This window comes from Blennius ocellaris (genome assembly GCF_963422515.1).
Source record: "Blennius ocellaris genome assembly, chromosome: 6".
In the NCBI taxonomy this organism is placed as follows: Eukaryota; Metazoa; Chordata; class Actinopteri; order Blenniiformes; family Blenniidae; genus Blennius; species Blennius ocellaris.
In genome coordinates, this window is record NC_137655.1 from 17,867,679 (window position 1) to 17,881,159 (window position 13,481).

The 13,481-nt window shown below is 39.6% G+C and overlaps 1 protein-coding gene across 4 annotated transcripts in view; it reads right to left on the reverse strand.

The window, feature by feature from the left end:
* mid1 (midline 1) overlaps positions 1–13,481 on the reverse strand; it is a 30,410-nt gene that overhangs the window by 5,798 nt on the left and 11,131 nt on the right. For 2 of the 4 annotated variants that reach the window (XM_080497757.1, XM_080497755.1), the window contains exons 2-5: positions 8,934–9,655; positions 7,647–7,706; positions 2,282–2,377; positions 1,139–1,246 (exon numbers count right to left, since the gene is read on the reverse strand). In XM_080497757.1, the coding sequence (XP_080353883.1) occupies positions 1,139–1,246; positions 2,282–2,377; positions 7,647–7,706; positions 8,934–9,599 (930 nt within the window). In that variant the 5' untranslated portion in view covers positions 9,600–9,655. Of the gene's footprint in view, positions 1–1,138; positions 1,247–2,281; positions 2,378–7,646; positions 7,707–8,933; positions 9,656–11,201; positions 11,402–13,481 lie in introns of those variants that run through there. The other 2 variants (XM_080497756.1, XM_080497758.1) reach the window with 2 other exon arrangements.

Genomic DNA, 13,481 nt, shown 5'->3' on the forward strand with positions numbered 1-13,481 from the left:
GTGGCGCTCCGTCAGGAAAGATCTGTTCAGGTCAGGAAGTCGATCGAGAAGCGAAAGAAAGAAGAAATGAGAGCTGGTAAAGAGGACAGTGGTGAGGGACGAGACCCGGGAAGGAGGGCTCACGAACACAAGTAGCATCACCATCAAAAATATGAAGAAAAAAAAAAAAAAATGAGGGAGAAAGCCCAGATTTGCCAGATGGCTGAAGTCTGTCGCAGGCTCGGACCATGGAGCATTTTATTGGGCTTATAACCGTAGGCTTGTTATTTTGGTTGTGATGGGTGTATGATAATTTTACCCAACATACAACAATCTGGAGCATCTGGTATCTCACATCTCGCATTTCCCATATGGCGACATTGCAGCACACAGGAAACATATGAACACCAATCGGGCTACGGCACATGTAACAACCAATAATGTAATCATGACTTATCACGTAATGATATTGGTCTTTTTGAGTGCAATAAAGCCAATATTTTAATAACATGCCAATAGTGTAATAGATTATTTTAGTCATTATTATAACGTCTTCCCAGTAAATGGATTACATTTGTCATATTATTGAAGAGGCTTTAACAAAAACGAAAACATAATAATTGCCGCCAATAATGTATACATAACCAGACCCATAATTCTTTGAAATCAAACATTTTTTTAATTCAAGAAATATGTATAGTGGATAGTATAGTTGTCATAGTAATACTCCATAGTATCTCTGGTGTTTGTCAAAAAGAAAACTCATTATTTGATTACAATATTGGCAATTTACTAACTAGACTGTTGGTTTAATTACATCCAAAATGGCCAAAATGATTACGTCATTGGCCATTATTGCATACATATTACATATATTATTGCTTGTTACTACACAGAAGAACAGATACTGCAGTCCTGAAACACCTGTGTTGTGTTTGGATGCATACAAATTCAACTTTTCATCTGTATCAAGATAAATGGAACTCGACATAATCTGTTTAACATTTGAAACAGATCCATAAGTTCTCGCCATATTTTGCTGTTGCACTCTAATAAAAACACCATGCTCGGGTATTTGCCAGAAGGCAAGGTTATCAATGCAGACAAGGCGATAAACAAACAAACATGAAGATACAAGGGGTGATAAAAAAGAAAATACCTTTCCCTCCTTTATCTTGGTGGCTATGATTTGTCTCCGCTGCTGTATGATATTAATCAGCAGGTCACACTCTTCCACCAGCTTGTTTTCTTGCCGCGATGCATTTACCTGGACAGAGCGGGAGCACAGATAAGAGACGGTGAATCATGGTGTTTTGCTATCAATTTGCCTTGTGTCACATGTAGTGCTGCACGTTTCATTACAGCATGCATTACAACACAATGTTTTGCTCTTGCAAATGTTGTGTGACAAGGAAAAAAGATTATAGGATGATGCTGTCTTCTCATGTTTGACAGTAGAGAGCACAATCAACTGACCTTGTTTCCAGTTTCTCTTCAGAAAACAAGATTAAAGGACCTGGTGACGAAGTGACAGAGCAACATCTCTCGCTGGCTTTTTATAAATCTAAATTAACCCATTCCTCTCAAAGATTCTACACTGAATCCAGGCTTGTTCTGTTACTGAAAGTGTAATTGAACTCATTTTTCACAGGTTGTCAAGTGTGGCATCGACTGATGAGGCCGCCTCGTCACTAAAATTAATGAGCGTTTGTTATGCTTTGTTTCAGCTGCCTCTAATTTGGTGGAGTTACAGATGAGAGTTTTCAGAGCAGATTCAATAAAACCAATGTTTACTGAGTCATTGTTGTAAGGCTGTTATTTACTCATTAATTCATAACTTTAATTAGATAGAGTTTTACAAACCTCCATCTGCCTTGGTGATGAAGTGACGGGCAGAGTTTATTGTATGTGAAAATCGCTCCAAGTGTCTCTTATGAAATCTTAAATTTCTCATTCAAGTCTTGCAGCTGTGGAGCCATTTTCAACTTTGTGGTAGAATAAAATAATTTGTACAAAACAACAGGGCAACATTTGTTTGATAGATTTACTCAATAAGACAATTCACAATGAGTACGCTTAGACATTATGTGGATTATTCAAGTTTCCACATGCTCCGAAGCCGCTTGATTTACATGAACATGTTGCAGATATTATTGATCTGAAAACAAATAAGCACTCCGTCTTGCTGACATGAGAACATACAGCTTACAGATACAGCAATTCATCATGAAGTTAATATTTTAATGAGTTGTTGCCCATGAAATGCCACAGAGCCTGAAAGGTAACAGATAAACAACCTCACCTCCACATGTTGGCAGGTCTGGATAAGTTTGCCCATCAGACTTTCCAACTCACTGGTCCTCTTGATGAGATTGCTGAGGTTGGAATCCAAGGCCTGCTGCAAAACAGAATTGAAAGGGAATATTTCATTAGATATGCTCCCCCTCTCCATCAGACTGTAAACAGCAGAATAAATCTTAGAGGAAAGTCAGGTGAATTGGAACATAAAGACCATATAAGGACCAAACGGAATGTGAGCAAGTGAAGACATACACGGCTGCCACTGAAAGTGGCTGCCCACATTTCGGTTATGATCAATGTGAAGCCCTCACAGTCTCTCCCCTGTGCGCCAAAGATCCCATCACACTGCCTGCTGAGGCCATGAAGCTTAGCGGAGCATCTGCTGGTGATTTGGACAACTAAATCCTGACTGTATTAATCACGGACTCAGATCAAAGGCTTATGTTTCAAACCAAATCTCTTTCTGTAATTAAGTAGCATGGTGATGGTGTGTGATGGCAAGAAACAGCTTCACAGAATTTTTTTTCCCCCAATGAATAAAATATTAATGTGTATTTATATCAAAGTGAGCCATTTGATTTGAAGTTAAACAAGATTGAAGTTGTACTGAAAACAAAAAAAAGAAAAGGAATCGTAAGTGGAAAACAGAGCAACTTTAAAACTGATTGACAGATGTTTGCAAATGCTAACAACCCACCAAAGACCAATTTTCACAAAATCAATGGTGTTTTGCAATGTTGTTGCCTTCGGAGTATGCTTTCAGCCCAATTGCACAAACAGATAGGAAAAAAAAAAGCTTTTTTAGTTTGTTACTGAAAGTTTTTGATTATCCATCTTTTATACTGATCCATCACAGGACAAACACAGAGAGACAAACAATCACACACAGTTTAGAAACTCACATCAAACATGTTTTTGACTGTGGGAGAAAACTACAGTCCTGGGAAAACATGCAAACTCCCCCAAATTGACAGGAACCAGGGATATTCTCACTGAGCGGCAGGATAAAAATACCATGTCACAATTTTTATTTTTCCACGGGGGATGCAATTGTTTAAAACCAAACCATACAACCTTGATTCAAAGGATTTCAGTTTAGAATCTGACTGCTTCTTCAAAAATCTTGATTCAGACCAGATAAAACGCATTCAATTAATGTATGTCAAAATAAAACTGATGCAGGGTTGCCAACTTTCAGATATTCAGAATGAAAGTCACCCAACTGACTCCAAGATCATGTGCAGCTTGTGAATCTTGTAGTAAAAGGCAAAATTTGGATTATATCAACTTCCTCACAACAGAAAGTGAAAGTTGTGAGGATGGGTCCTGATATAGTGCCACTATGGCTTTATAAATGTGATTTACATTAGATTCATGTTGAGAAATACACCTTTTAAAGAAATTATCAGTTTTAGAAACCAGGCCACAATCCCCTTTTCATAATAATCTCTTAGTTTAGAGGAACTAGAGCATGCTGGGAAAAGAAAATCCCCCAAATCCCTGTTTTATTTGAATTGGAAAGCTTTATTGTCATTATACATCACATAATTAAATTACAGCCACACATGACATTTAAGATGCTCGAGATGCTATTGAAAGGTCTAAAAAAAATTACTTTTGTATTTTTACAGTCAACAAACTATTTCCATCACCCGATACTTCATTTGATGAATAAATAAAGAGCTGATCTCTGTGATGGATATGAGGTTCAGTTTGCATAGTTTCAAAGTACGAAGTGGGGAAACTCGCTCTCTTTAAAAACACAACAATGCCAAAAACAACATGTGCAATATCATCTAAAATTAATGCATTTTCTATTATACAACAGATCTGCCATTTATATATAAGACAAACTACAAAGAGGTAAGAGGAGACTGACAAAGCAGCCAAATAGTGGGGAGACCTCTTTCATGTTCACTGTTTCACGTTGTGATTTTATAAGACGAATGCGTCACTGCCGACGGAAATAGAAGAGGCTTTGTTTCAGCACTCTCATAAATATGATTTATTCATATGGAAAAGAATGTGATGAAAGCCATTTCAGATGAGGTGTTTCCAGCGTCTGCGAGGGGCGAGTTTGAACTTTCCAAACGGGCACATGAAACATAAGATATTTATCAAAAAGATGTTGGATATAGCTGAATGTATACGCTATAAAGACATGGAGGGGAGATGGAAGAGGAAGTTTGAGGCCAACCCAGCTAACATTTGGCTGTAATGGTTTTCTTCATGTCCCTATAATGTGGCGCTCGCTACAATATTCATGTTCTTCACATGTTTATACAACTCTTTCTAATGGAGTTTCCCAAAATCATATAAACCTGATGAGAGGAAAGAATAGCTGCTTCCTTTTGTACGCGAAAGCTTCTGGTCCCACACCTTTGCATTGGCTGGTCTCTCTTCCTTCCTCTGAGTTCTCATAGGTCAGTGTCAGGTCTTTGAGTTTTATCCTGTGTCAACATGAGGAATTGTATCCACGAGCTGCTGCTTCCTCCTGAGAGCTGCACTGGGCTTGTTATACATCTGACAATTTTACTTTGTTGTAGGGGAGTTTCAGCTTTTGGTTGTATCAGAAACATAAATCATAGTGCTGTAATCTACCATGATACGCACCTATTAAAGGTTTACGCATGTGCTGCAACTGTTAGCTCTGTTAACTGTGCTGCATTAGAAGCTAAGTTCATTACTTTCTCTGAGTATCCACATAGTACAAAAGTTCTGTGTATAACTGAGAACTTGGGACAAACTGCAGATTGCAGTTTTCATGATCACAACAGTTCTGCTCATCAAAAACTGTGCGTTTGAAGCTGCAAAACAACAATTTCACTATTGAAAATCAAAGATTGCTAGATGAAGTAAAACTGCACTTTTATTCCCTTCATCTTATTTATGGATTTATTCACTTCCAGGTCACTGAGGCCAATCAAAGCCAACAATGAGTCTAGTATAAAAACAGGCTATTTAAGTTTATAGGAAAACATCTATGATATGAAAAGAAGAGGAAACAAGAAAGTGCTAACTTTGAGTTTCTACATATTAACTGCATTTGTCTTTTAAATGGAATTCCAGATTTGTTTTATTATATTCTCATCTGATGGAATGTAGGTTTGTAAACACCAATTATCAAAATTGACATATTCTCTTGTGTAGCCATTGTTTTTAGTGCAGTAAATGACAGAGAGGAACATGGAGCATTGAATTGTTCTTTTATGACACTTGAAATTGTCATCTTGATCTACAAAAAAAACAAAAAAAACATTCAAATCTGTCATAGTGAGACTGAGGACAGATTGTAAACTCCTCCTAATCACTTTATGAGTGGATCACTTCATGTTGGAACCAAGTCACAGCAGGGCACAGGGGTCAGGATCATTATACATGTATGCATTGTTTTGGTGGTGCTCGAGGGTCAGTCTTGACCCCAACTGTGGGAAACTCCACTTTAATTGCTAACAGAAAAGGCATCCACCGTAAAGAAATAACAGAAGTCTATGGTGGTGGCTGCACTAACTTTCTGTGATTAAAAAAATGAGAAGCTGAACAGACGATGACTTCAGTGATTAACCTGCATTGACAGTTGCAGTAGTTTTGTCTTTCTTTTTTTACTATTGGAGAGCATAAAGTTCAATTACAGTAAACAGTTTAGTGTGGAGAATAATGGAGGCAGATCATGTTGCCTGCATTTCTAACTGATACTTATCCAGTTTTGTCAAAAATACACAAGACAGCATGCAGGGCACATAGTCCCAAATAAAAATATATTTCATGTTTTGATTGTAGCAATATCTCTATTAAATAGGCCAATATGTCATACAACAGTAACATGTATTATGCGTATTATATAAATTATTTAAAATACTTAATCACTTAGGTCTTCTCAGTAATATAATAATACAAATACTAAATAATAGTTGTCAAGAATAACAGGCTTTTCTTTAAGATACATTCAGAGCAGCTGTATGTTTTAAATTGCCGAGTATGTTTCATGTGGAATACTGCTCGACATATCTTTATGGTGTCGAATAATACACATCCGATAACAAAGGCAACATACAATCATATCTTTTCAATGTTTACGACATTCAGACGTACTGATCTCACAAGACAATGCTGCAGGCCAGAGGGACATCACTGTCTTTCAAACATGAAGTACTTCACCTCAGCTGCATAATCAATTCTGTGACCAGGAAAATTAGTCAAGAAAGTCCCACTAAATGATGATGTATGTGAAGTCGAATTGTATTTGAAGTAGGGGTGCTATTTAGCATTTAAATTCATCTACAACTTATTAGCCCCATTTTTAATAGGCTTATTACAAAATAATAAATGCAACTCGTCCCACCACTGCAAACCATCATTAATGTTAAATACATCAACTCTAATCAGCAGTGTCATTTCACTAACAAAATGACCTGGGTCGTAATTTAATTTACCCGACTCTCAAGATTACATGTTCTTCATGTGGCTGGATGCATATTTTTCCTCAGAGTTCAACTTGGTTTGAAATGAGGTCAAACTTGGAGATGCTTGTGTGTATGGCCGTTGAGTGTGTTTACATTAAAGCCCAGACGGACTGGCAAAATGTTTCTTTTTCCCCTTAATGCTCCAGGCTCTCCTGTGACCTTAAATGGCAATGCATCAAAAATGCATGATGCATGGATATTTATAGAGATGATTATAACCTCGACTCATGTCACATTATGCCTAAATCATGCTGAAGAGGTAACACAGAGTCTCTCCCACATACACACACAGACAGACAGACACAAACCTTAATGTAACAGTATCCATTTGTGTCTGAGAAGTGTGTGGCTCTGTGGCTGTAAATGTGTTTGGAAAAAAAAATAAAAAATCACCACCAAGCTCAGCTGCATCCCACCTGAGTCCTGTCCTGCAATGCGTGAGATAAAAATCTCCCTAAGATTGGAAGTGCCGCTTCCTCTTTCACTTGAAGCCTAAAACAATGCAAGTGAGTGCATGTAATATGAGGTCAACAGAATATACAAACAATTCTATCCATTAGAAAGCCGCTATGAATTTACACCACCCAGAGAACTAAACATTCTGTGTTATGCCCTATAATATCATAACCCTAATGTATAACCATCTACTGTGTGTTATTGAACGGCAGCCAATGGCGCCTGAGAAAGACATTCCATACACAAACCAGTGAAAACAAAACAGGCTCAAGACTCGCCACGAGGCAACATGGCACTTTCATATTCCTCCTTGTCAATGACCAGTCCCAGCTAGTTTGTATAATGTTGTTCACCATTTGTTTCCTTTGAAAAGTGCCATTCGTTTTCAGGCAGATCCATGTTGCAAATCTGCCCTGAATGTGTAATCAAAGAAATGATGCTGATCACCTGGTCTGCCTCCTGGTGAGAATGATCACGCCCCACACAGAGAAAGCGGTCGGGAGATTTCTGCACAACGACAGCATGATCAAACAAAGGAGAGAGGTTAAAACGGGTCCCCTAAACTATGAGTTAAGAAGAAAAAAAAAGATTGTTAAAAAAAAAAAGATTGTTTGCATCCCAATTCCACTGTGACCGAGTATTGTGAAAGAAAGAAATGGGCACAAAGGGAGGCCGAGTGTTACTTCTGATATATAAAACCAACCTTTTGTGACTCATGCATGAGGACTCTGAGTGTTTGTGGAAAGAATAAAAGGAGGACGCTACCTTTTTTTTTCATGCAGTCTCTGGACAAATGGTGGGATAAACTCGGGCAAACTTTGAATCGAAAGGCTTCATCTTGTCGACTTTCAGACATCAAATTCACACAGGAGATACAGTACGTGATGATCTAAAAGACAAAGCCTCACTCCCCGGTGTTCAGTGATCCTACTACTTTTGTGTTAAAGGCATTACAATAAAGCTCCAGAGCACAAATGCTTCATGGCAGACTATTAAATATGACACTGCAAGTTAAAATCTCCTCTAAAAGAAGCTGGAGTTTACAATGAAAGGAAAGTTGAACCACCTTTTTAGGCTCCGGCTAAGAGCATCTTCTCATGTCTTATTGATGTCAACCCATCTGCTGAAAGCAAGCAGTTCCACTTAAACTGAGACTGTGACGGCAACGTCTGGCCCCGATGCCTTCACATTTAAGATTGGCCAAGTGAGAAACAGCTTCCCACTCAAACACTAAGACATAACTGTAAGAATTAATTGAGTAAGGAAGTCATTTTGTAGAGTTCACTTCACTCTGGTGATCTTGGGAAGTTTATACAGTTTCTAAAGTGCCACTGCAGATTTGCTTAAAGCCAACACTCACGACCAAATTGCAAATGACATCCCGCTTTCCATAAAATAACAAGTAGTAGTTCCTTACAGAGCAGTTGGTTCAGATAAAATGCGTGATCAAATAAAGCCAGGTAGAATTTTTCACATCATCTCATCGTTTGAAAAAAAATAAATAAGTAAAAGTAAAGCATATATAAGTAAATCATCAGCATGTGTTCAAACTGCGACAAACAACCACAACAAAAGCTAAATTCATTATCAGCTGTTGCCACTCTCCCACAGAGATGTACTGAACTGAAAATGACTTCACATTCAGAGGATTCTTCTTTGATTTCAGTGTTCAGATTTTATCATTCCAACATAAATCTCCAAAACATTCCCACAAAGCTACAAATGATATCTTACCTTGAGTTTGTCATATCGGTCACTGAGAGCGGCGACTTGGTGGTCTCGGTGTCGCCCAACTAGCTTACACAACGCGCAGATCAACTGTTCATCTGTCACACAGTACATGTTAACCTTCTCATCCTCATGCTCCAGACACATGAGACCTTTCAGATGGGAGTCCAGTAAAGGCTCAATTAGACGGTGGCCCGTGAAAGGCTTCTTGTTGGGATGGGTGGCCTTGAGACACTCATCGCAGTAGGACACCTCACAGGTGACGCAGGTCTTCACCGCGTCCTGCGGAGGGTCCTGCTCGCAGAACTGACACTGAACCCGGCTGCCGGGCGATGTCATGGCTTTGCTGTCGGGGACGGCTCGCTCACGCCGAGTCTCGTTAGGAGAGTTAGGTCCACTCAGAGACGCCTTCTGATAGCGGTCGATGATGTTCTGCAGGGTTACGTTGCGCTTCAGTCCCTCTAGGCCCCTCTGGTTGAGGGTGATGACATAGCGACAGGTTGGGCACTGAAAGGCGGTGATCGACTGAATGGGCTCGCTGGGGGTGCAATGGGAAACCAGGATTCGGTGGGCACAGTTGAAACAAAGGCTGTGAGCGCAGGGCAAGAGCAGCGGGTCTTCAAAAAGCTCCAGACAGATTGGGCAGGTCAGCTCTGACTCCAGTGTTTCCATCTTCAGGCAAAACAAAGAAGGAAAGTAGGCGAAATCCAGGGAAGCCGATTAGCTATCTGTGAAAAGAAACATAAACATATGTGGGTTGTTGTATACCTTCTTGGATGGGAGCGAAAGTGTGTCGCTTATTTCCTTTGTACTGTTCCAAACACCATTTAACTGAGATGAATTGATAATCGCTTGTAGTTCCAATGCCCAGATAGAAAACTAGAATACAATACTTACATTATGAATTTTCTGTCTTGTTTATTGAATGCTTCATTAAAAATAAATAAATAAATAAAGTTATTCATCTCTGTCTTGAGCGTTATTTGATTTCCATTCAAAATTCAACATGAATACATGTATTATGCAATAAATATGACGCGGCTATCTGATTATGGAGATGAAATAAATTGGAAAACTGCAACAAGCAAGTGGGAGAATCCTGGAGCAACAACATGTTAGCATATAATACATAAACATGCATCAGATTTGCGTTTGGTCTCTCTCAACAAACTTAAAGAATGCAGCAGCGGCTTATTTTAATTTGGCACAGGCAAAGTCTAGCCTGTCAGCATGTTTTCTCCTCTACACGGGAGACCGTGGGCCACCAGGCCAGCAAGGACTGACAACTCAGCCAAGCAGAAGTCTATTGGCCTGCTTGCTGATGGCTGGGTTTCCACACCATCACAGACACTGAGCCTTTGTTCCCGGCCAGTCAGACACCCCAGCTGCGAGTGGACATACTGTGCTCACAGCATCGCTCCATGTGAACTCTCTACCTTCACTCATTATGTGTGAAAAAGGCAAAAGCTCATTATCTGGACAGTCGGATACAAATAGCCTTTTGAAGTTGGGAGGATACAGCAATTACATCTGAGCGACAGACCTGGGTTTGTTCTTTCTGTTCTATTCAAATCAACACAGACAACCAGTTATCCCGCTGTACCGTACAGGACAAGAAGCAATTGTTGTGCCTGTCTTATGTGACTATGATGCATCTGTGGGCCTTTGTTTGTTTGCTATTCTGTTCTTCATAGATGAATTGACAAATGCAGGTGTCTGGAAACTAAGAATCTCCTCATCATTTAAAATCTTCACTCCCCTGCAAAGTAAATTTTTAATGATTGGCATTACATATTTAATATAATAAAAGCACATTAAAGTCCCAATTGTGCTTCGAGTGAATGTTATCTGTGTCAACTTCTTGACTAAATTATACATAAATCTATTCAGAGTTATATAACAGTTGCACACAATAATAAACAGTTTCCTGCATTCCTTTCACTTTGACGATTTTCCTTTGGAAACACAATAGGATATGAGGCTGGTTTTAGCAAAGCTACTAGCAACGATTTGCTGCCTTTGCAGATCTTGTCAAACAGGTTAGGGTGGAGATTTTCCAAATCGTCACAAATTTAAAAAGTTAAAAAAAGAAGAAAGAAAAGCAAAGCAACGACATTCATCCTCTGAAGTCATCGAGTGTTACAACATATCCTGAAGTTACAAAGCGCTTGTAAAAGGACACTGTGGAAAAGAGCTCCTGCAAAGTGTGTCACAGCCCCAAGTACATTACGCACTCCTGAAACTCTCCATTCATACACAGTTTACTTTACCCACCGATGGATTTCGCCCCACTTTGCACTGCCGAGACATTTTTGCTGAAGGGAAACTTCTGAACCGAGTCATGAAAACATGTTTATAACAACAACTGCACCAGTAACAAACTCCAGCATGCTGTAGAGGTCTACGTCCGGGTGGCACGGGTTCTTCACAGCCCCAGTAATCCTGCAGCAGAGCTGTCATTAAGCATGAGATTGAGCAAGCGGGAGCAAGCACAACAGGAAAAGTTGCCCGACAATTCCAGGAAAGCCAGCTCCACCTACAGCTGGAAGCTCTGGCAAACACTCGAAGAGAGAGAGGAGAAAGCAGCAAGAGGGAGAGGGAGAGAGCCAGTGTATGAGAGAGAGTCAAAATCAGCAAATAAGCAGAGGCGCAGGATCACACAGAGCCTGAGCCTGCATCCTCACAGGCAGGTCAGTGTCCTCTCAGCCCTGCCCATTCATAGATTCAAAGGGGTTAGGATCAGTTTCAGGTTTCCTTGTGTGACTGTCCCTTTGCTTCAAGCAGCACAATGCTGTAGATTGGAATTTTCCTCAGAAAATCCCTGCGGGGAGTCAAAAAGAAAGGCTGAAGACACAAATAAAGATGAGAAGGAGCCTGAGAGGAGGCAGCTCATCTGTAACGTGGGACCGAGGTCTACAATTCCCCCAGCATCGAGCAAACAAAGTGACAGAGAATTTGTTGGTTGCATCAACAATTCTCTCAGAGGTTTATGATTTGTTGTGTGGAAGAGTTCCTCCAACATAATACCGTCTTACTCTAAGGCTGCCAAATAACTGCAGAGTCCCTCAGCAAAAAAAAAAAAAATGAAAGACACAAGCAATATTACAAGACTACAAATAAAGACAGTCACTGTGCAGCATCATCTGCTACATCCACATTTGTCCCAGCTGGCCCTCATGTGGGAATCACCGAGATGCCATCTGCTTACCATGTGCCTCTGTTTCCAGACACACCCCTGCTGCGCTCCATTTGAATTCTCCTGTCATTCAAAGGATTCCCCAGCGTGACTATCCTCTCCAAGATAGTTACACACTGTAAATATTAAACACTTGCTAGTTAATACAAAGCTGTGGGTACAGGCGATGTTGCTCGGGAGATGCACGTGGGAATGTGACTGCTGGCATTCCCTGTGATGCCATGCCACTGTCATCATCTGGGAGGAATCCACTCCATCAGGAAGAGAAGTCGTCGCTTTTGACTGAGCACTTTGTCGGAAAAACATCTATGATTAAATTTAAAGTAACTTGAAAGCCCTTTCTCTTTTGTCAGGTGCTCGCATCTAAGCTGAAGCCGTCAATTCCTTTCTTATTTGCTGAATGCGTGTGAGACAAAAATGATGGCTGCAGCCAAACTGCAATCCATGTAATACAAAATCTTTTAACCAAGGGCCTTGTAAGAGCTCATCAATAAAATCCCATTGCATTCAGCCAAATGGCATCCCAAACAATAATAATAATAAACAACATGCTGATGCATTGTTGCTAATTGAGAGTACAGTGACGTGGAGGCAGGTTTGCAGATTCAAATCTCAATGCAGACAGGTTAACATTGTTGGAACATGAGTATGACCCTTCACCCCAGCAGCTAACTGGACACCATGCTGTGGCAGCCCACTGCTCACACTATGCTTGGTTAAGTGTAATAACTATGAGGTTTGTTGTAAGTGGAGATGTATTTTCCCCAGACGGTACCAATAAAGTATGCTTCCTTTCTTCTTTCTTAACTGTAGTAACACGTCCTCTTGTTTACATTGTATCCTTGGGCATCTGTTTCTTCTGTGTGACTACTGAGATATTAGACACTTTTTTTTATTTCTTATCTATAAAAGTGTAAGGTTTTATTTTCCATTTTTACAGTAAAAGCATTTATAGATATAAATCCACCAGATAATCTTAGGATGGAGCACATACATGCATACATACATACATGGATGCGCAGAGAAGACATTCAAACCTTCCACATAAAGGCTCCAAAGCCCAAATTAGAGTAAGACCAGAGATAGTATTATTATGAGGTGAGAGTCGTGCCCACCATACCACAGAGAAATAGCATTGAAGTAAAATCAATAACATATACAGTATATATATATATATATATATATATATATATATATATATATATATATATATATATATATATATATATATATACTCCTCATGGAAGGTACTGTCATGTTGAAGTTTCCTTTTTATAATTCAAGGAAGAGTGGCAACTCCACATCATGTTTGACATCACTTAAAACCAATGACAATTGAGGGAGACACATGAGGTGGC